At 40.3% G+C, this 24,267-nt stretch overlaps 1 protein-coding gene across 8 annotated transcripts in view; it reads left to right on the top strand.

Moving 5' to 3' along the window:
• LOC126215247 (neurexin-4) overlaps positions 1 to 24,267 on the top strand; it is a 198,731-nt gene that overhangs the window by 123,194 nt on the left and 51,270 nt on the right. For 6 of the 8 annotated variants that reach the window (XM_049941921.1, XM_049941918.1, XM_049941919.1 and 3 more), the window contains exons 15-17: positions 14,599 to 14,826; positions 19,522 to 19,692; positions 21,387 to 21,504. In XM_049941921.1, coding sequence (XP_049797878.1) covers positions 14,599 to 14,826; positions 19,522 to 19,692; positions 21,387 to 21,504 — 517 coding nt within the window. The remainder of the gene's footprint in view (positions 1 to 14,598; positions 14,827 to 19,521; positions 19,693 to 21,386; positions 21,505 to 24,267) is intronic. The other 2 variants (XM_049941916.1, XM_049941917.1) reach the window with 1 other exon arrangement.

Genomic DNA, 24,267 nt, shown 5'->3' with positions numbered 1-24,267 from the left:
AGAGCCAGTGATAATGAGAGAAAGAATATACGAAAATGACAAAAGGAAGTGAGAGACAGTGACAGTGAGAAGAGACAATAGCAGTAAGAAGGAAGGAATGAGATATTAGCAGTAAGAGAGAGCAATAGGAAGACAGTGAGAGGAGACTAGCAATAGGACAGAACAAATGGGACTGTGGCCGTGACACAGGACACAATGACAGAGACACTCAAAGAAGTAATGACAATGGGTTGAGTTAGGCTGAATGAATGAGTGAGTGAGATAGGGCATCTGGGAGTGGATGGGTATGAGCAACTTACAGAAAAGCACTAGTGGGTGTGAGTGAGTTGCAGTGGGGGGAGCTTGTGGGAGTTTGAGGTGAGTTGCATGTTAAAAAAAAGTGAGAGTATGTTCACATGCCAAAATTTTTAAAGGTGCTGAGGAATGTAGCATGAGTCAGCTGGTATACCATTTCTCGGTCACAGTCTTTTAAACAAAAAGGTGCATATTCACATCTTTGTGCTCTGATAGGAGCTTTTTTTCTTCTGGTATTATGCTACGAGGGATACTCATTTGAGCTTCCAGGGCCTGTGATAGTATAATCGAAGGCACTATGACAGCAGTGAATTACACTGAAATGCCAAAGAAACTGGTATTGACATGGGTATTCAAATACAGAGATATGTAAACAGGCAGAATACGGGGCTGCAGTTGGCAATGCCTGTGTAAGACAGCAAGTGTCTGGCACAGTTATTAGATCAGTTACTGCTGCTACAATGGCAGGTTATCAACATGTAAGTGAGTTTGAATGTGGTGTTAGAGTCGGCGCACGAGCAATGGGACACAGCATCTCCGAGGCAGCAATGAAATGGGGATTTTCCCATACAACCATTTCGCAAGTATACCGTGATATCTGAAATCCTGTAAAACATCAAATCTACGACTGCGGCCGGAAAAAGGCCCTCCAGGAACGCGACCAACGATGATCAAAGAGAATGATTGAATGTGACAGAAGTGCAACCCTTCTGCAAATTGCTGCATTATTTCAGTTTTGGGCCATCAACAAGTGTCAGCATGTGAATCATTCTATGAAACATCAATGATACGGGCTTTCAGAGCCGAAGCCCACTTGTGTGCGCTTGATGACTGCACAAGACAAAGCTTTACACCTCGTCTAGGCCTGTCAACACTGTCAGCAGGGGATTGTTAAAGCTGGTGGAGGCTCTGTAATGGTGTGGGGCGTGTGCAGTTGAGTGATAGGGGGACCCTCGATACGTCTAGATGCGACTGACAGGTGACACGTACGTAAGCATCCTGTCTGATCACCTGCATCCCTTCGTGTCCATTGTGCATTCCGACAGACTTGTGCACTTCCAGCAGGACAGTGTGACATCCCACACGTCCATAATTGCTGCAGAGTGGCTCCAGGAACACTCTTCTGAGTTTTAAACACTTCCTATGGCCACCAAACTCCCCACACATGAACGTTATTGAGCATATCTGGAGTGCCTTGCAATGTGCTGCTCAGAAGAGATCTCTACCCTGTCGTACTCTTACAGATTTATGGACAGCCCTGCAGGATTCTTGGTGTCAGTTCCCTCCAGCACTACTTTAGACATTAGTCGAGTCGTGCCACATCGTGTTGTAGCACTTCTGCTGCTCGTGGGGGCCCTACATGATATTAAGCAGGTGTACTAGTTTCTTTGGTTCCTCAGTGTATGTGAAGATTATTGTGGCCCACCTTTATCTCTTCATGCTTGATGTCTTCCATGACTGTAATGGCACTTTCCAGGAAGATAACTGTTTTATGAGGCCAGAATCGTGCTACAGTGGCATAAGGACTGGTGTGAACCTGGTGAACTTGTCTTTGCCACTGTGGGATGTCAGCCCTTTGCCTACAGACCACTGGCTTGTAATTTATGGGAGTTGCATGATTTGGGCCTACACATCTGGTACCACATACATCTGGAAACCTACTGTGGGCTTGTCAGATCCACTGTATGCGGAATATCTGTTGTGTTGCATTGCAAAGGTGAACCCATAAGCTGCTAAGCAGGTGGTCATAATATGTTGGCTCATTAGTGTATTTTAGATGATTGTACAGTCATCGAACAGTGCAGGCTTTCATCATCAGTGTTTATTTCATAGATTACATCTAATATTTTGACTTAGGCCATGATGACAAGCATAATATTCTGCTTGAAATTTTTATGGAGATGGCAGTGAGAATTATGCATGATTACTGTGTAAAAAAAAAATTATAAAAAATACTGTCTCTGCCATTGTTGCCAAGCTGAGCTGAAGTGTGTCCTGAAGCATCTGTGGGAGATGAATAAATGCTGTTTTCTTTAATGCCAAGGACCACAACTAGTCCAGTATATGTTGTCCTCCTCGTTTTGAACTTATTTTGTTATTTATTTATTTATTTATTTTGATGTCCCTCCTGGTACATTGTAGTGCAATAATGAGTACACTTGGACAAAATTGTGCTTTCAGACAAACATATTTGTGATTTTTGTACTGTGGTAAATGGCATGCTACTCCTAGGTTTTAGGACAGCCCAGACCTATTGTGTTCATGGATTTTAAGAGGACATCACATTAATTATGTGAGCTCAAAATGACTGAGAGGGGTCTGGCAAAATCTCACCAAATCTTATTTAAAGGGGGAGAGGGGCACTGAGAATCTCATGTCAGTTTTTTAATTCAGAGAATATATGTCATTATAATGGATAACGTTTTGTTTTACATAATAAATACTGAGCATAGACAATATTAATGTGCCGACTAATTTTTATTACCTCTCTGAACTGAACTAAATGCTTTACGCATGTGCATGCCCAGGATTTCCCAGTTTGGAACAAATGCCACACAAGTGTTAGTTAGATTTCATTCAGGGAGTTCTCTGCCTCTTTGGTCAAAATTGCTGTGTGCCAGTCAGTGAGTCAGTCATGATATTCTGTAACGTGTATGAAGCTGATGTTATTGTGTTAAGCTTTTACAATGTATATGTTAAGTGGTATGCTGACAAGCCAGAACTCCCGTACAAATAAGAAGTTGATTGTTTGTGGATGGAACCTTAGCTGAAGTTCACAGACAAGAATTCTCTTAGTGATCATATAGATAACGAGGCTGAAAAGCTACGTAATCATACAGTTCAAAGGAAGGTACAACAAATGCTGTTTTTCAAATGTAAAGTAAGTAAAGGTTCAATTACATTTAACGTATACAATATAATAATAAAATGTCAGTTTTCAAAGATCCGTCAAAACAGTTAATATTATTTTCTTGGAGCCTTTTTGTCTATCTGTGTGTCTGAACACTTCTCAGGTTGGACTGTTCAAATAATTTTTTTAATCACATGTTAAAACCACTGTTTATTACACTTTATAAATATAACATGGTTTTATTAAAGTGGAAAATCCAGGATGGAATAATGACTAATATTATGGAAAGGATGGTTGCTACTCACCATATAGTGGATATACTGAGTCGCAGAAAGGCACAAGAAGAAGACTGTCAAAAAAAAACGCACACACACACACACACACACACACACACACACACACACACACAGAGAGAGAGAGAGAGAGAGAGAGAGAGAGAGAGACCACAGCCTCTGGCACCCAAGGCCAGTCTGCCCTCAGCAGCCAGAGACTGTGGTCATAAGGTGTGAATTGTGTGTGTGTGTGTGTGTGTGTGTGTGTGTGTGTGTGTGTGTGTGTGTGTGTGGTCGTCTAATTCTGAGGAAGGCCTGTTTGGCTAAAAGCTTTGTTGACAGTCTTTTTCTTGGTGAGTAGCAACTACCCTTTCATAATATTGTTTTTGTTAAACTGTTTGTCAGTGTTTAAAATGAAATAACAATATCTCACCAAATCTCATTGAATGGGGAGGGATTGGTCTAAATTTTAAAGAAAATCCCTCACATAATTAATGCTGTGTGTACATCTCACCCTTAAACTCTTATTTTACTACTAGTCCACCTACACAATATCTTCCGTGTACAAGCATATTAATCTTGTAGGCTACAGTACAAGATAGGTCTCTAAATGTCCCGTAGAATAAACAGGGTCAGATTGTGCTCAGATCTGGACAAGAGTGAAAATGTCATTTTCTAAGATATATACAAACTCTTTTTCAGGATGAGTTACAGAAGAGAAATAAAGTCTACAGTCAAATGTATGATGCTACAGAGAAATTTAGGGAACAACTTTGGTAAAGAATGTATACATATTGTCTGTAATGTTTATGCAACTTTATTGTAGGCAGTCCATAAACAAATAGCAATGATGAATTTTAGAAAGGAGGGTGTAAAATACATTACTCCACAGAGGCATCACACACCCTAAATTTGATACTGAGCACTCTATTCAGACAAGCAAAACAGATGAACAAATACCTGGATTCCACATAAGACTGCCGTTCTCTGTTACCTAGAGCAGGACAAAACTTTGTTGCCCTGTATAGTTTGCACCTCTTTGGCACGTGCCCAAATATGGCTCTGACTGTGTCAGTACAATGAAATAACTCCAGCACCCACTTTGGATAGGCTATTCAGTATTTGCGTACATTATGTCAAAATTACAATATTGTGCCTATTTTGTATATACAAATAAGCACTTTGACTCTATTACATATATGTCAGAGAATTTAGATAGCTAATTCCATAGACTGTAATAACACATCGTGTGGCAGAAGAAGATATGTTATTCAAAAAATTATACCTGTGACTGAAATACTGAATGTTACCATTGAACTGTAATATTACTGTACTTAAATTAACCAGTGTCACTGAATATTCACAAACAGAACAGAACATTGCACATTGTTTTATGTGTTATTTGGTGGCTTTATCCCTGCTATTTCAAGTGAATGCACAATGTAGGCTACTGAATGTGTGTATGGTTTATACTTGCACTGTGTGACGTTAGTAGTAGAATAACTTGTGCAGTTGAAGTAGGTTTGCTGTAGTAAATGTTTTGTGTGCCTAGCTTATGTAGTAAAATTATAGTGGCAGTAATGCATTGATTTCTATACTTACAGAACTGAATAGCTTACTTGTTTTGTATAATCAAACAATTGAAACTCCAGGTAGGAATATCAAAAATATAGAAAGAGAGATTGCAATTACCATTTTTAATTGTGTCTGTCAGCAATTTAATGTGTCATCATTACAGGAAGTAGCAATCTGTCTTTTCCTACATTGTTTATATTACTTGCATTGTAGTGGAACTTAAGGAGAAGATCTTCAGAGTGAAACTACATCCAAATATTGATGGGAAAGAAATTGGGTGTTAAGTGACAAATACCAATGTGTCTGAAGTTTCTGGTGCACATTGATGTAGTGCTCAATTCAGACAAAACCAGTTTCATAGTCAGTATGTAATCAGCTAGGCAAGGAGAGCTGATGACCTTGGAATCTGTGATTGCAAGACTATACACAAATATCTTGAGCTAAAATCCAAACCTCCCCACATTTTCTCTTGGAGCTAGAACATGTTTCACTGCTGATAGTACAAATACTCAACAATTTTGTACACGAGACCGGTACCCACTTGACACTTCATAATGGACAAGAAGGCGGCTGTGACAAACCAGCTCCACAAGTACCCAAAAAAACAAATCAATATTTCTACATTGTCCCCAATACTTGAGGGACTAGCTGTGACTTACTTTGGATGTTAACTTGCAGCAAACAGACACACAGACAAAAACAGAAATGAAGGTCATGGCCGAAACTTTTAAGCACTTCTAAATAATTACAGATGTGAGCTAATGTGTTGGGTTTACTATAGTCTTCTTCAGTTGTGCATCAGGAAAGAAAACTAAGAATTTGGCATGATAAATGAAAAGTGTACCAAGTGTCACCAGTAAAGTTGGGAAGAGGGAAGCAAGGTATTGAAATGAACTGTTAGATGGTTGTGAGACACTACCTGAAAATCTAGCAGATAACTCTGTGGAGAAAACTAATTTTCGTACCAACATTGAAAATGCACCAATGTTTTTAGTAGCAGACATTGGCGAATTATGTAAAGCTGTCGTCAGCTTGAAGGTTGTTTTTTACTAGGCACGATACTATTGAAGTTGCTAACCCATTGTCTTTCTGACCCTTGAACTGACTTACCTATGTGGTTACAGGGAGACCTGTGGATTAGAGTGGGCTCTGAACCATGGAACAGCTGGGCATTTTTCACATTAACAAACATTGCCAGAGGTTAAAAAAAGTTATATGTAACAAATAAAAATCCTAGGACTGAGTGGGAAATGATCTCCTTACCCTTAGATCTGTTATCTGCTACTTCACAGGGCCACACTGGTTTAATAGACTGGATTAAACATTTAAGCTATGTAGTACAGAGAATGAAAGAAAGTGGGCCAGAAAACCTTCCACAAACAAAGGGGAGGAACTAAGAATATTTACAATAAAAAGTGGGTATCAAGAGATGCAAAAATAATGCTGTAACAATATGGTAACGTAACTGGAATGTGTGTGGGCAAACAGATACTGAGAAATAATAGTGAATTAGATTGACTTTAAGAATTGGAGAAGAGAATTACAAAGAAAATTATAGTTAAAAAAAGGGGGAGTGAGCACAGAAACCTGAAATTAAGGAGCAGTGAGAGAGAATAATAGGAGCAATAAGAGAAGTAAGAACCATGTGTTAGATAGTTACACAGAATAAACAAGAATTGGCTAACAAAAATCAAACAAGGAAAATCCAGGATGGAATGTAACAATATTGTGAAAAGGAACGTTGCTATTCACCATATGGTTCAAATGGCTCTGAGCACTATGGGACTCAACTGCTGAGGTCATTAGTCCCCTAGAACTTAGAACTAGTTAAACCTAACTAACCTAAGGACATCACAAACATCCATGCCCGAGGCAGGATTCGAACCTACGACCGTAGCGGTCTTGCGGTTCCAGGCTGCAGCGCCTTTAACCGCACGGCCACTTCGGCCTATTCACCATATAGTGGAGATGCCGAGTCGCAGATAGGCACATCAAAAAGACTCTCACAAATACAGCTTTTGGCCTAAAGCCTTCATCAAAATTTGATGACACGCACTCACGCAAATGTTACACAGGACTGCAGTCTCAGGCAACTGAGGCCACACTGTGAGCTGTAGCACCAGGACATGATGGGAGTGGCGACTGGGTGGGGGAGGGATAGTAGGGTAGGAGTGGCGGACACTCGTGTGCTGTTGGGGAGCGCATAAGTATGATGAGGTGGAAGGAGGGTAGAGCAGCTATGTGCAATCAGGAGGTTAGGCGGAGGGGGGGGGGGGGGAGATAGCGGAAAAAGGAGAGAAGTAAAAAAGACTGGGTGCGTGCAATGGGGGAATGAGGGCTGTGTAGTTCTGAAATGGGAACAGAGAAGGGGCTGGATGGGAGAGGACAATGACTTAACAAAGGTTGAGGCCTCGAGGGTTACGGGAATGTAGGATATATTGCAGGGAAAGTTCCCACCTGCAACAATTCAGAAAAACTGGTATTGGTGGGAAGGATCCGTATGGCACAGGTTGTGAAGCAGTCATTGAAATGAAGGATGTCATGTTTGGCAGTGTGCTCAGTAACAGGGTGGTCCACTTGTTTTTTGGCCACAGTTTGTCGGTGGCCATTCAAGCGGACAGACGGCTTGTTGGTTGTCATGCTCACATGGAATGCGTCCACAGCTCGTGGTCTAGTGGCTACTGTTGCTGTCTATGGATCGTGGGATCCCAGGTTCGATTCCCGGCCGGGTTGGGGATTTTCTCTGCCTGCGGACTGGGTGTTTGTGTTGCCCTTATCATTTCATTATCATCATCTTCATCATTTGTGACAGCATCGGGATTGGATTGCGGAAAAAATCGACTGTGCAAGAATTGGGACTTCGTATGAGCGCTCATGACCATGCAGTTGAGTGCCCCACGAACCAATAATCATCACAGTCACATGGAATGCAGCACAGTGGTTGCAGCTTAGCTTGTAGATTACATGACTGGTTTCACAGGTAGCCTTGCCTTTGATGGAATAGGTGATGTTTGTGACCAGACTGGAGTAGGTGGCGGTGGGAGGATTCGTAGGACAGGTCTTGCATCTAGGTCTGTTACAGGGGTATGAGCTATGGGGAAAGGGGTTGGGAGCAGGGGCTGTGTAGGGATGGACGACTATATTGTGTAGTTCGATGGACGGTGGAATACCACTGTGGGGGGGGGGGGGGGGGGGGGGAAGGACAGTGGGCAGGACATTTCTCATTTCAGGGCATGACGAGAGGTAGTCAAAACCCTGGCAGAGAATGTAATTCAGCTGCTCCAGTCCTGGGTGATAGTTATGAGGGGAATGCTCCTCTGTGGCCGGACAGTGGAACTGTGTGAGGTGGTGGGAGACTGGAAAGATAAGGCACGAGAAATGTGTTTTTGTGTAAGGTTGGTAGGATAATTACGGTTTGTGAAGGTTTCAGTGAGACCCTTGGTATATTTTGAGAGGGACGGCTCTTCACTGCAGATGCGAAGACCATGAGTGGCTAGCCTGTATGGAAGGGACTTCTTGCTATGAAATGGGTGGCGGTTGTCAGAATGGAGGTATTGCTGGTGGTTAGTAGGTTTCATAGCACCCGTGGTCTAGGGGTAGCGTCTTTGATTCATAATCAAAACGTCTTCGGTCCCGGGTTCGATCCCCGCCACTGCCTAAATTTTGATAAATAATCAGCATTGACGGCCGAAGACTTCCGGCATAAGAAGTCAGCCTCATTCTGCCAACGGCCTTGTCAAAGAGGGCGGAGGAGCGGATAGAGGTTCAGGGCACTCTCTTGTCCTAGGGGTGGGAAATTGCCCCTAAAGGCGGAAGAATCAGCAATGATCAACGACATGAGGATGCAGAAGGCAATGGAAACCACTGCATTAAAGACACGTAACGTGTATCCACAGGACATGTGGCCTGTATTTGAAGAAGTGTCATGATGATCTCTCCATTGGCAAAAGATTCCGGAATAGTCCCCCATTCGGATCTCTGGGAGGGGACTGCCAAGGGGGAGGTTACCATGAGAAAAAGATTGAATAATCAACGAAAGGATAAGGTTCTACGAGTCGGGGCGTGGAATGTCAGAAGCTTGAACGTGGTAGGTAAACTAGAAAATCTGAAAAGGGAAATGCAAAGGCTCAATCTAGATATTGTAGGGGTCAGTGAAGTGAAGTGGAAGGAAGACAAAGATTTCTGGTCAGATGAGTATCGGGTAATATCAACAGCAGCAGAAAATGGTATAACAGGTGTAGGATTCGTTATGAATAGGGAGGTAGGGCAGAGTGTGTGTTACTGTGAACAGTTCAGTGACCGGGTTGTTCTAATCAGAATCGACAGCAGACCAACACCGACAACGATAGTTCAGGTATACATACCGACGTCGCAAGCTGAAGATGAATAGATAGAGAAAGTGTATGAGGATATTGAAAGCATAATGCAGTATGTAAAGGGGGACGAAAATCTAATAGTCATGGGCGACTGGAATGCAGTTGTAGGGGAAGGAGTAGAAGAAAAGGTTACAGGAGAATGTGGGCTTGGGACAAGGAATGAAAGAGGAGAAAGACTAATTGAGTTCTGTAACAAGTTTCAGCTAGTAATAGCGAATACCCTGTACAAGAATCACAAGAGGAGGAGGTATACTTGGAAAAGGCCGGGAGATACGGGAAGATTTCAATTAGATTACATGATGGTCAGACAGATTCCGAAATCAGATACTGGATTTAAGGCGTACCCAGGAGCAGATATAGACTCAGATCACAATATAGTAGTGATGAAGAGTAGGCTGAAGTTCAAGACATTAGTCAGGAAGAATCAATACGCAAAGAAGTGGGATACGGAAGTACTAAGGAATGACGAGATACGTTTGAAGTTCTCTAACGCTATAGATACAGCAATAAGGAATAGCGCAGTAGGCAGTACAGTTGAAGAGGAATGGACATCTCTAAAAAGGGCCATCACAGAAGTTGGGAAGGAAAACATAGGTACAAAGAAGGTAGCTGCGAAGAAACCGTGGGTAACAGAAGAAATACTTCAGTTGATTGATGAAAGGAGGAAGTACAAACATGTTCCGGGAAAATCAGGAATACAGAAATACAAGTTGCTGAGGAATGAAATAAATAGGAAGTGCAGGGAAGCTAAGACGAAATGGCTGCAGGAAAAATGTGAAGACATCGAAAAAGATATGATTGTCGGAAGTACAGACACAGCATACAGGAAAGTCAAAACAACATGTGGTGACATTAAAAGCAACGGTGGTAACATTAAGAGTGCAACTGGAATTCCACTGTTAAATGCAGAGGAGAGAGCAGATAGGTGGAAAGAATACATTGAAAGCCTCTATGAGGGTGAAGATTTGTCTGATGTGATAGAAGAAGAAACAGGAGTCGATTTAGAAGAGATAGGGGATCCAGTATTAGAATTGGAATTTAAAAGAGCTTTGGAGGACTTACGCTCAAATGAGGCAGAAGCGATAGATAACATTCCATCAGAATTTCTAAAATCATTGGGGGAAGTGGCAACAAAACGACTATTCACTTTGGTGTGTAGAATATATGAGTATGGCGATATACCATCTGACTTTCGGAAAAGCACCATCCACACAATTCCGAAGACGGCAAGAGCTAACAAGTGCGAGAATTATCGCACAATCAGCTTAACAGTTCATGCATCAAAGCTGCTTACAAGAATAATATACAGAAGAATGGAAAAGAAAATTGAGAATGCGCTAGGTGACGATCAGTTTGGCTTTAGGAAAAGTAAAGGCACGAGAGAGGCAATTCTGACGTTACGGCTAATAATGGAAGCAAGGCTAAAGAAAAATCAAGACACTTTCATAGGATTTGTCGACATGGAAAAAGCGTTTGACAATATAAAATGGTGCAAGCTGTTCGAGATTCTGAAAAAAGTAGGGGTAAGCTATAGTGAGAGACGGGTCATATACAATATGTACAACAACGAAGAGGGAATAATATGAATGGACGATCAAGAACGAAGTGCTCGTATTAAGAAGGGTGTAAGACAGGGCTGTAGCCTTTCGCCCCTACTCTTCAATCTGTACATCGAGGAAGCAATGATGGAAATAAAAGAATGGTTCTGGAGTGGAATTAAAATACAAGGTGAAAGGATATCAATGATACGATTCGCTGATGACATTGCTATCCTGAGTGAAAGTGAAGAAGAATTAAACGATCTGCTGAATGGAATGAACAGTCTAATGAGTACACAGTATGTTTTGAGAGTAAATCGGAGAAAGACCAAGGTAATGAGAAGTAGTAGAAATGAGAACAGCGAGAAACTACTAATATCAAATACCGGCCTTAATTTGAGGAAGAAATTTCTGAGGATGTACGTCTGGAGTACAGCATTGTATGGTAGTGAAACATGGACTGTGGGAAAACCGGAACAGAAGAGAATCGAAGCATTTGAGATGTGGTGCTATAGACGAATGTTGAAAATTAGGTGGACTGATAAGGTAAGGAATGAGGAGGTTCTACGCAGAATCGGAGAGGAAAGGTACATGTGGAAAACACTGATATGGAGAAGGGACAGGATGATAGGACATCTGCTAAGACATGAGGGAATGACTTCCATGGTACTAGAGGGAGCTGTAGAGGGCAAAAACTGTAGAGGAAGACAGAGATTGGAATACGTCAAGCAAATAATTGAGGACGTAGGTTGCAAGTGCTAGTCTGAGATGAAGAGGTTAGCACAGGAAAGGAATTCGTGGCTGGGCCACATCAAACCAGTCAGTAGACTGATAGGGGGGGGAAGTAGGTTTCATATGGATGGATATACTGATGTAGCCGTCTTTGAGATGGAGGTCAGCATCTTGGAAGGCAGCTTGTTAGGTTGAATAGGGCGAGGTGAAGCAAATGGGGGAGAAGTTGTTGATCTTCTGGAGGAATGTGCACGGGTTGTTGTCACCCTCAATCCAAATCGCAAAGATGTCATCAGTGAATCTGAACCAGGTGAGGGGACTCTGGGTGTTTAGGAAGGATTCCTCTAGACGGCCCATGACTAGGTTGGCATAGGATGGTGCCATGCGGGTGCCCATAGCTGTACCTGTGGGGACACCCAAGACATCCCATTGTGGTTGGTCACTGCAAAGGGAGACTTTTTAGAAGGAAAAAGTTATAATTTTAAGTCTTCCAAAGTAGGAATTTAAAGAATAAAGGTGTAATGTGGTATGAAGAAAGAAAAAGACATGGTGGGATTATTTTAGAATACTGGATGAAAACAAAACAGTGTAGTAGAAGGAATTGAAGTTTTCCAGGAAGCTTAGCTGGAGTGAGAGGAACGCTTCCAACTGTAAGCGTATTTTTGTGGTTTTGGAACTAGCCACGGAGAAGTAACTGTTGCAGTATCTAAATAGGACTGTTAGACAGGACTACGGAAATGGACACAGAGCATATGCAGGAACCTTGAATGTGAATATTGAGTGATTTCTGTTCTTAATCCCTTCTTAGTATTGTGTCTGTCAGATCTTTCTGTAGTTTTACCAGTTTTACCTCTTGTGCAAATACTAGTGTTTGTGTCAACTTAATAAGCAGAAATGTTTTTTTTTGTTTCGTAATTGATGTAACACTCTGTCCAGCATACTTGCTTGCTGAAAGAAATTTGTATGTTATCGCATTATTGATGCAGCATGTAAGCTTTTAATATAAAAATGTTTAATATAAAAATGATGCTGTTGCAGTATGCTAGCTTGCCAGTTTTTTGTGTGCATTGTAATTCCAGTTGTAGTATGGCTAGTTTTATTTTTGCATATTGTGCATGAAAAGAGTGTTCAGTATAAAACTGATTTGTGTTGCTGCATACATTTTCCTTTGTGTACTTTTTGCAACAATATAGTAATTTTCTTGCTTGTGATTGTATACTTTTTCTTCGTTCTGCGTATCTTCATTGTTTTGTGTGTTTATATTTGCATATTTTTATGATGTAGATTTTTTGTACCAAGTAAAACTTACCTTAACTCTCTCAGGATTTTCCAATGCAAACAGTGGCAGAATGAGTGCTGAAATGCTACACTGGGCTCCTTTACCGAGATAAATAAAGGAATACTGCTGCCATTTAATCGTTGCTACACTTTAGTGGTCATTGACATTGGGCTAGCGATGTATGTTGATCTTGTACAAAGAAGAGCAACGTTTATGTTCACAGATGGGGTCTAACTCGTATAGGATAATCCCATAAACATTGGCAAAATCTGAACTCATAATTATATTGTAGAAATCAACATACAAGATATTGCACAGGCATACGGTCTCATGTGCTTCAGTGATGGTTGTCATTTGTTGTGCACGTGTTTGTTGAACTGAGTTTTCATTGCCATCATAACTCTCAGAAAAAGTTTACTGAATACTAAATTCAAAATGTAAAAATATATTTTGAGGGTTCCTCCAAAAGAAAAGAAAAAAAAATAAAATAATGTTGTTGGCTGAAGCAGTGAATTAAAATTCGTACCGGTGCCATAACTCATACCCTGGTTTCCTGCTTACTGGTCGTACACACAATGGTAGTACGTCACCTTAAGTAAGCAGGAGACCTGAGTTTGAATCGTGATGTTGGTATAAGTTTTAATTCATTGCTTCAGCCTACACCATTGTTGGTGATAAAGGTGAGACTAAATATGTCTCAGGAACATCAACTGCATACAATTACAGTAGTGTTGCACCATCATTAGCAGGTTTTTACCTTATTCTACTGAAAACTAAATGTTGGATGAAAACACACACATCTTGGTATTACAGTTATAGGATTAAGGAAAGCTGTTTCAACAAAATATGTGTGCCTGAGCATCAAATTTTGTTGTTTATGTTGACTGAAGTTGTAACTAAAACAAGTGTGGTAGGTAGAGAAAAACATGGAATTGTGTTTTGCTCGTGGCAGAATACCGAAAATGTGATTATTTTTCAAGAAAACGTGGGTATATATGATGATCTTTCCAGAAGCAACTCGTATCAAGATAAAAGGTGGATTTATTGAAATGATTACACTTTTTTAAAGTCAGTTTTTCAGTTCCTTCCCCCTTTCATTTCTTTACAACATACGAAAGCATTGCCTGGTGTGCCACAAACAACCAGCTAGTGGTCAGTTGAGAATGCAGCTGGAAAGTTGCGTCATTGCTTTCAGCATGTGCTCTTTAGTCTGATGACCAATGGTTGGTCAAGAAAAGTTATATAATGTGAAATTATTTTCTGATTATCTTGTAAGAGAATAAAAGAACACAATCGTGCAACTCCATCACGAATGTAATTTTTTCCAGTTCCTTCTTCATTTCAGCTCTGTGCAAAAATATAGGAATTGCAATGGCTATTGTCAGACACCCCTTTTGTGTGCATGTACAATAAATTTTGTGCTCTCAAAGATATTTTTTGAAAATTTAGTGGTTCAGTGCTTCTTGCCATACTGTAACAAGTGAATGTTATAACAGCTTTATTCCAGGAATTTATACGCATTGCTTTTCCTGTACATGTTTGCTTGCTATTTATGTAGTTTGTCTGACACGTTGTTGTTGTTCCAGTGTGCATTAGCTTGCTGTCTGTGTAGATTGCCTGACACGTTGTCGTTGTTTGTTTTGCTCGTGGTGCTTCCCTTCCTCACCCGCACGACCCGTAGACCCGCGCACTGTTCAGGCACTGCAGCAGCAGCAGCGCGAGCAGCGGCTGGCCAACGGGCTGAGTGTCGGTGATAACCCAGGTTTCGAGGGCTGGCTGGAGGACTCTGGGGACATCACGGAGAAGGAGAACCTGCCGGTGAAGCAGGTGCGCTTCGGGGATACCGGCGGCCCGCTCGACGACAAAGAGGGGCGCTACCGCCTGGGCTCACTCCGCTGTGAGGGAGACGGTAAGTTCTTCAAATTAAATGCTGGGTGCATATTGAAAGTATTGCTATTTATTAGTTATTACTCGTACTTGTGCTGACGAATTGGGATTACTTGTTCATTTAAGGTTACTTCGACTGTTTCGCGTATTGAGACGCAGGCAGTATGACTTTTGCTTGTGAAATGTGTTCGGGTGGCTGGTCGTCGTGCGATGGGCCCTGAGCACATATGTATTGAGTTCCGCAAGTATTTCAGCTCGAGGGCAGTCTGCAAAATTTTTTCTTTACATCTCATCTCGCTAGTCTGCAGCAACACAGTAGAAACGTCGACAGCTCCCACAAGAGCAGCCGTTTATGCCATGCTGGGTTTTGTTTCCTAAGGTGCCAGGAAGTTCTACGTCAGTGTATAAAACATTTACCATTTGAAGGATTGATTAGTTTTGAAGCTAGTATATTATCATTTAAAATGAAAAAAAATGTATTTTCACCCAGAAAAAGGTGTATTTTCCCTTGCGATACAGCATATCCACAAATCCGGAAGAAATCTGTTCCCTCCTCCCCTCCAGCATCTACACCTTAGTACATTCCTTCCACAACCTCACATTAATTCATTTGTGTTGAGACCAGAACTATAATGCTTCAAAACCGGTCAGTGAAGTAACATATTGAGCTGCTAAATGGTCGAATTTCTTTTCCTTCTGCAATGATAATTGCAGCTGAAGTCCAACTACATTTGACCACAATGTGAAAAATAGTAAAGGTAATAGATCATTGTTGAAGAATGATGTGACAACTTAACATGAAGTAAATCCCAGAGAAGCAAAGCTTCAGCTGATTCTTTAAGTTTTCTAATAAACACATATGCACAACTTAAGAGTAGCCTCGATGTCTTCAAGACATCTCATCGTGTCAGTCATCACTATTGTGGTATTATTTGAGATTGGCATGCTTTCCGGTAGTAGCAGTGCTATGAATAGGCATATTCATTCTGTTCTGTTTAATCAGAGAAGGAAACTACCAGCTGGTTGTTGTTTTTTTGTACATACATAGACAAAGCTCACTGGCTAAGCGGAATGCTCATTGAATCACGCACATAGCGTCTTAGCTGGTCTTGATTTCTTACAAAGTCATCAGCTGATATTAATATGCCACATACTGAAAGGGAGAAGAGGAAAATGGTAGGAGAACATTGGCTAGGAGAAAAGAATAAAAAGTGAAGCCACCTGGTAGAATTCTGAACAGAGCATAATTTAATTATTGTTTTTACTCGGTTTAAAAATTATGAGAGATGTTTTGTGTACATGGAAAAGACATAGAGTCACCGGTAGGCTTTAAATAGATATTATATAATGGTAAGACAGAGGTTTCAAAAGCAGATTTCAAATTGCAAAACATTTCCAAAACATGGCCATAATTTATTGGTTATGAGGTGTGTATCAGAACTGAAGTAATTGGAGAAAGATAGCAAGTTAAGGAGATGAGATCTGGAAAAATTGAAATAACCAGAGGTTGTTGAGAGTTTCAAAGGTAGCATTAGGCAGTGATTGACTGAAGCAGCTGTAAGTAACACAGTAGATGATGAATGAGACATTGAATGAAATGGATAGTGTCTTGAAAAGATTTTGTAACATGAAGATCAACAAAAGTAATGCAAGGGTAATGGAATGTAGTCAAATTAAAGCAGGCGATGCTGACAGAATTAGATTAAGAAATGAGACACTAAAAGTGGAAGATGGCTTTTGCTGTATGGGTGCCAAAATAACTGTCAGTGGGTGCAGTAGAGACAATATTCGTGAAATGCGGGCTTCGCATAGCGTGAAAAGCTTTTCTGAAGAAAGAGATTTGTTAAAATCTAACTTAATTTTAACCATCTTGAGGCTGAAGCTCGTTTGTCTGTGTTTGCTTTAGCAATAACACATGTTTTTGGGTGGGGTCCACCTTTAGCAAGTTGTTTGGGACAACAAACAAAATTGTGTTTTGCTAAAGGCGGACCCTACCCAAAAACATACATTATTATAATTTTAACCATTAGGAAGACTTTTCAGAATGTACCTGTCTGCAGTTTAGTGTTGTATGAAAGTGAAACGTGGATATAGGCAGTAGAGAATAGGAGCTTTCAAAATATGATGCTACGAAAGAATGCTGGTGACTTGATAGATAGATCAACTAACAGAGAGGAAACAAATAGTGTTGGGGAGAAAAGAAATTTGTGGTGCAGCTTGACTGGGACACGTCCTGAAGCACAAATGAATTGTCAGTTACGTAATGGAGGAAAGGTTAGGGTAAAAATTGTAGAGAGAGGCCAAAGGGTATTTATTGCGTGAACAGGTTCAACTGTATGTGGGTTTTAGTAGTTGCTCAGAGATGACGGGGCTCGTATAGGGTGGACTAGCATGAAGAGCTGCATCAAATAGGTCTTCGAACCAAAGATCACAGCACACGACTGGATAGTAATTTGCCCAGCTCAGCAGAGGCCCTCCCAATGTCTGCTCAAACTAAGAGCACTAGAGGCTAGAAAAACAACTCTAATATTGAAGGTTGCTCACATTAGAAAACAAGGTGTCGCCATTACATCTGTACTCCAACTTCCTCCCTTCCCACTGTAGTTCCACGAGCATGGTGAGCCTCAGAACAATTGGGTTACAGTCACTTTCTGCTTGACGCATATTTTTTTCCTGAGATGTACAGGAGTGTAAAAGTGTTTGTGCACTAGCAAGTAACTTCCGCAGCTAATTTCTGTGAGCACTTGCTGAGCTATTTATGTTGGAACAAGAACTTGTGCAAGTTTACTTTTGCAAGTTGCTTGGGTAAGCTAGTTTCAGCAATCTGCTGCAACTATTTACATAATATTGCCGCTAGAGATGTCTCATGAGATCCACAAGAGGAAGTTTAGTCATAGTATGAAGGCTTTCACGACTGGATGACATATCTTCTGGTAAACCTTCTGGGATGTAAGGTCGTGGTCCATGAAACTCTTCAGCTCCTAACGTTTCGTCCAGAGCTGCGCTGGACATCTTCAGAGGGGTGTTTCTCCTCCGGTGAGTCTTGCCGACTTGTGAGTCTTGTCGGCAAGACTCACCGGAGGAGAAACACCCCTCTGAAGATGTCCAGCGCAGCTCTGGACGAAACGTTAGGAGCTGAAGAGTTTCATGGACCACGACCTTACATCCCGGAAGATTTACCATAAGATAGGAAGTTTAGTGTCGTGCAAAAAATGGGAGTAGCTGCCATCATTGTTGCAGCATAATCATCATCATCATCATCATCATAATCATCATCATTATTATTATTATTATTATTATTATTATTATTGAAGAAAAATTGTGATGTAAATCAAAAATTTAAGAAAAAATGTTTGGGTGAAGAAATGAATACAGAGGTGTACATATTTATCAAGAAACACTGCTGAATGAATTAACATCAGAGAACTTTGCTCAAATTAAAAACTTTATGAGAATATCATAGTCAATTTTAGAAAATCTCTTGTCTGTTGTACAATAAAATATTCAAAACCAGGGCTAATAGGGAATTGTGTAACTTGTCTTCATTTCTTTTTTGAAAACTATTGCAAATTTATATTAATAATTAAGTACCATATCGAGACTGCACTTCATCTGTGTGTCCTGCTTTCTTGTACTGTCAGTAATGTGTCAAAAATTGTGTGTGTGTGTGTGTGTGTGTGTGTGTGTGTGTGTGTGTGTGTGTGTGTGTGTGAGTTGGGGGGGGGGGGGGGGGTTGTGAGTGTGAGTGTCAGTGTGAGAGAGAGAGAGAGAGAGAGAGAGAACGTAATTGTTGTACATTCTCTGAATAGAGATTTACACACACACACACACACACACACACACACACACACACACACACACATTGTATGTCAGCAAATATGCTTCAAAACTTACTTTGTGTACATAGCTTAGAAGAAAATTGTCAAGGAGGTTTGGTAAAAACTAATTTACATCCTGTTTGTGGGCAGAAGGGAACCAACTTTGTTATTGTAAGTAAACGAGATTTGTTTTTTATTTGCCACAAATCTCTTTGTCTTAATGATCTGACAGCCAGTGTAAAAATATGTGCAAAAAAAAAAAAAAAAAAAGGAACAGATGAAAAACAGCTAAATCCATTGCAATGTTACAAGGTTTACTGAAAAACCCTTGATGTAGGTTTCGATGTCTTTAAAATGTCTCCTTCAGAAGGATCTGTGATTAACACAGGTGAATTTATGTGTATGGAAGTAGCTTAAATATGTAGCCATAGGGCACAAATGAATATCAAGTTCATCTCTTAGTAAAACTGCAAAATTTTGTGCTATCAGTCATTGGGAAGTACTTCACAAACACAAAAGTTGCAATTTTGAGGTACTTTATGATGACAGTGAGGACGGTATATGGTGGTTTTATTATTATGGAGATGAATTTGATCTTCATTTGTGCCCTATGGCTTAATATTTAATGTACTTTCATAAACGTCATGTTACCAGTGTTAATCATTGATCCTTCTGAAAAAGACATTTCTAAAGACGTTGAAAACGTATGTTGAGCATTTTCAGTAAACCTAGTGCTATTGCAACTGATTTGGCTGTTTTCTCACCTTTTCCTTCAGAAAGTTTCCGCATCCAGCCATGTTCAAGATTTTTAAAAACTGAAATAGGAAATGATTATGTATCAAACTAGGAGAGTGGACTTGTCAGCTCAAATTATCTGAACTAAAATGCTTCTCTTGCAGATCTGTTTGACAATGTGGTCACTTTCCGCATATCTGATGCCACTATTAATCTGCCAAAATTTGATATGGGGCACAGCGGTGACATATACTTTGAGTTCAGGACGACAGTAGAGAATGCTGTTATCATCCACAGCAGGGGACCGACAGATTACATCAAGGTTTCAATCATTGGTGAGTTACAAACTCCAACATGGAAGTTTACAATAGTTAAATGTTATTTAAAAAATAAAAACAAAATACACAATGATTGATTAACAACACTTTTGCGAAGTAGATTTGATTTACACATTTAAATTGTACTAAACATGTTAATTTGTGGTTATTTAAACGTTAAAAATTGAAATGAGATGTCCCGTAATTTTCCTTCAGATGTTGTATTGAAGCATTTGAATTATTGGCAGTGAGGATCATGTATGTGAGGTGGAGTTATTTGTAATATATGCTCAAAAAATAATGCATACAGTTTGGGAATGGGCAGTAATGAAATAAAATTTTCACAAGACTCCAAACCAGTCTATGCATTATGTAGATTTATAGGATAAATGAATACAATACAACCTCCAGAAATATAGGTTTTTAGTCTGAATTTACATTAAACTGGCTGTAATAATATGGCCGGTACCTGTATGGCAGCGGTGAATCAGTGCTCCTTGGAAAACATTATTAATATGGTGGTTTCTTTTTGAGATATTTTTATTTTTAAAAAAAATTATTATGATTTCTGTGTCTATAATTATGATTTAAAATTGAAGTAAACACTGAATAAAATGGTGATTCTCATTTTTTAATTTTTATTGTTTGTTTTTATTGTTAGAGGCGGTACTTCCTGAGTAATCAGACCATTGTCTTCTGTGCTCAAGCAAAGTTTTTGTAAGGAAAATAAAGTTTTACATGGGACAAATCTAATCTTTTATTTTTCTTGTGAAATAAAGGTGCTGTTACTCAAAGCCAATGACAGTCTTGGCTGAAAGTGTTCCTATTGTTTGTGAGATAACAAATAAGCAGCAATGGCTTGCTCTAAATTAAGTTGCTTGTGCTTAAAGTTGATAGTAACTAGGCACCCACTTTCTCGTCCTTTGCTATGGACTACAAGTAAATGCTATGGTGCACTGATCCATTTGCCATATTGTCACTACTTTTACTGCTTTGGTACATAGATCATCATCATGAGGACAGGCACTGCTAATCGGTTCTCGCAAGTTGTTTGTTATTGTAATTCCCAACCTGGAAATCACATCTGGTGCTCGCCTTTCTGTTCTTGGGAATGTCACAGATAAGCACTGTTTTCTAGCAACTGCACAAGTTGTTGACTTAATTCAAGTCCATCAGGATGAAACCAACAGCTTCAGCAGCTAGATGGTTTTACACCTCAAGATGTGTTATTGGCAGTGCTTAAAATTTCACTTTCTGAAAGTAAGTGGGGGGGGGGGGGGCAACCATTCAGTTGCCTTTTTATTTTAGTTTTCTCACTTGATTTATTACGTCGATACAGTATTCTGCTTTTATCTTCTCTGCCTCACACCTTTCCCTTTTGAAAAAAATACATACAATACATTGAACCTCCCAGCCATCTCTACCTGTAATGATGCTGATAGGACCATAAAAATGCTTGAAAATAAATGTTTGGTTCCAGAGTGGAATAATATGAAGTCTGTTAAGTAAAAACACACACAAACACACACACACACACACACACACACACACAGTAATTGTATGTAGTTATGGGAATCAGTTTGCCAAAAAGAAAGCATTCTTCAGAAAACTAATGTGTCGCAGTTTGTAGATGAATAAAATTTCTGATAGAGAGACATGTGAAATACTGTACTAAAATTGTGTGTAGTTGTACATTTATATTAATCTTACAGGAGGAAACCATCTTCAGTTTATTTACAAGGCCGGCGGTGGCCCTCTAGGAGTGAATGTGGAGACTTCGTATCGCCTGGCTGACAACAACTGGCATTCTGTTTCTGTGGAAAGGAACAGGTGAGCCACCAAAATGATAGACAGTCAAAAATTGTTGTTGTACTGATGCTTATAGCTACTGTTGATAAGTAACTTTTTGCAATTATTTTGTCCATTGTGTTCCCTTTGCAGGCTGCAAGATAATATACATTACGTCCTGTTAATATATCTCATTGTTTGCAATCCAAACTTATCTTTCACAAGCATTCTTTGACAGAAACTTCATAATAATACTGGTTAGTGGATTATATGTTTGCTTTTCTTACGTTTATACTTTTGAGCATAAGTATTTTCTTTTGAGATGCTGTCAGCTTTTATTTTGATAGTGGCCGGGAAGAACAAACCAAGGCCTAATAAGCATTTACAGAGTGGCGCAAGAAATGTGTTACCATTTTGTTTTTGAATATAAACTTTATTGTCAATACAATCTGAAAGGAACATGTACTACAATGAAGAGCTGTCCATGGAGATTTGTTGTAACTCAGCACATGCTCAATATGTCCACCATTTCGTTTCCTAACTTCCTTCAAACGAACACTGAAGTTAGTGATTACCCTACAGCACATGTCTTCTGTAATTTCACTGCAAGCTTGAAGAAGAAGTCTTCTGAGCTCCATTGAATCACGTGGACGTTTCGGGAAAATTTTTTCCTTTAGGTACCCCCAAAGAAAAAAGTCACATGGATTGAGGTCTGGACTATTGGGGGACCAATATTGTCAGTCATTGAAGCGACCTGGATACCTGAGTGAAATGATCCGCATGTCAAAATGCTCATGTGAAAACTCCAACACAGTGTTTGCAGTATGTGGCCTTGCTCCATCTTGCATGAACCACTGCGTGTTAAAGGGCAAGGCAGTAGCAAGAAGCTGTGGAATGAAGCTATTGCGAAGCATGCTCAAATAACACTCACTGCTCAGTTTCTTCAAAGAAAAAGGGTCCAATAAGTCCGTGACTGGAAATTACTGCCCACGCTGTAATCCTCGGAGCGTAATGTTGTCGTTCACGAAGCACTTGCGGGTTTTCAGTGGCCCAAAAGCATACATTTTGTTTGTTAACCACACCTTCTAAATGAAAACGCGCCTCGTCTGAAAACCAAACGTTGTTGAGAGTTTCTTCCGTATCCTCCGCCCACTGAGCAGACTGTAGTCTCTGCTGCTTGTGTTCTTCAGTGAGCTTCTGTGCACAGGTCATCTTGTATGGGTACATATGGAGGTAACTTTTAAGAATGCGTTGAACGAAGCGTCTGGATATTCCCAGTTGCACTGCTGCCTTTCTACACGATTTCCCGGGACCTCTCTGTACAGCAACTCGTAACGCTTCAATATTCTCCGGCGAACAAACAGGCTTAGGCCGAGGTCGCTTCACTTCCAATACTGTTCCTTGCTGTACAAATTTTTCGTACAACTTGTGGATGGTCTTCTTGCAAGGGACCCATCGTGTGTTAAACTGTTGTCGAAAACGCCTCTGAGTCACAACAAGGCTTTTCGTTTCATGAAAAAGTAACACAATTGCCGATCATTGCTGTGTCGTCAGTCTTCCATTGTCAGCCATTGCTGCTTACTAGTCTCCTAGCGGCAGTATCGTGAATTACATGTCATTTCATGACTCATTTGTTTTTCCAAGCTCTGCTGGTACTGCTGTAGAGATCACAGCGGGATATCTAATGTGCGTCGTAAATTGTGAAAGAAACAATTGGTAACACATTTCGTGCGCCACCCTGTATTTGCTAAAACAGTTGAGAAAAAGGTCGGAAAATTTATATTGGGATGGCCAGTACGAACTTGGATCTGACTTGTGGCAGTAATCGAGCATTTAAATTTGCTGGCAAATAACTTGGATCAATCAAAGTACAACAACTAGAGTTCACCATGTCCCTCCATTTGCTTTCATTTGGCAGGTAATCATTACAAGTTAGTATAATTGGAGTGACCTCCATCGTCATCTACCATGAAGTAAGAAGACTTTCTCCATATATTTCATTTACTTTCACATAGATACAAGTGAGATACAAATTATGAAAAAAAAATGAATTTCTAACTATCTCAGGCTTTGGGTCAATACTGAGTGAATATTAAATTGGATTCTAAATATTTTCAGTACTAGTGCTAAGAATGGCTACAGTACTGTATACACTATGTGACTAAAAGTGTCGGGACACCCCCAAAAACATTCATTTTTCATATTAGGTGCATTGTGCTGCCTATTAGGTGCATTGTGCTGTCATCTGCTGGCAGGTACTCCATATCAGTGAGCTCAGTAGTCACTAGGCATAATGAGAGAGCAGATGGAGAACTCCGCGGAACTCACGGACTTCGAATATGGTCAGGTGATTGGGTGTCACTTCTGTCATACATCTGTATGCAATATTTCCACATTCCTAAACATCCCTAGGTCCGCTGTTTCCAATGTGATATGTTGTTGTTGTTGTTGTTGTGGTCTTCAGTCCTGAGACTGGTTTGATGCAGCTCTCCATGTTACTCTATCCTGTGCAAGCTTCTTCATCTCCCAGTACCTACTGCAACCTACATCCTTCTGAATCTGCTTAGTGTATTGATCTCTTGGTCTCCCTCTATGATTTTTACCCTCCACGCTGCCCTCCAGTGCTAAATTTGTGATCCCTTGATGCCTTAAAACATGTCCTACCAACCGATCCCTTCTTCTAGTCAAGTTGTGCCACAAACTTCTCTTCTCCCCAATCCTATTCAATACCTCCTCATTAGTTACGTGATCTACCCACCTTATCTTCAGCATTCTTCTGTAGCACCACATTTCGAAAGCTTCTAT

Source organism: Schistocerca nitens, chromosome 12 (genome assembly GCF_023898315.1).
Source record: "Schistocerca nitens isolate TAMUIC-IGC-003100 chromosome 12, iqSchNite1.1, whole genome shotgun sequence".
NCBI lineage: Eukaryota > Metazoa > Arthropoda > Insecta > Orthoptera > Acrididae > Schistocerca > Schistocerca nitens.
This window is presented reverse-complemented; position numbering and strand designations above follow the sequence as displayed.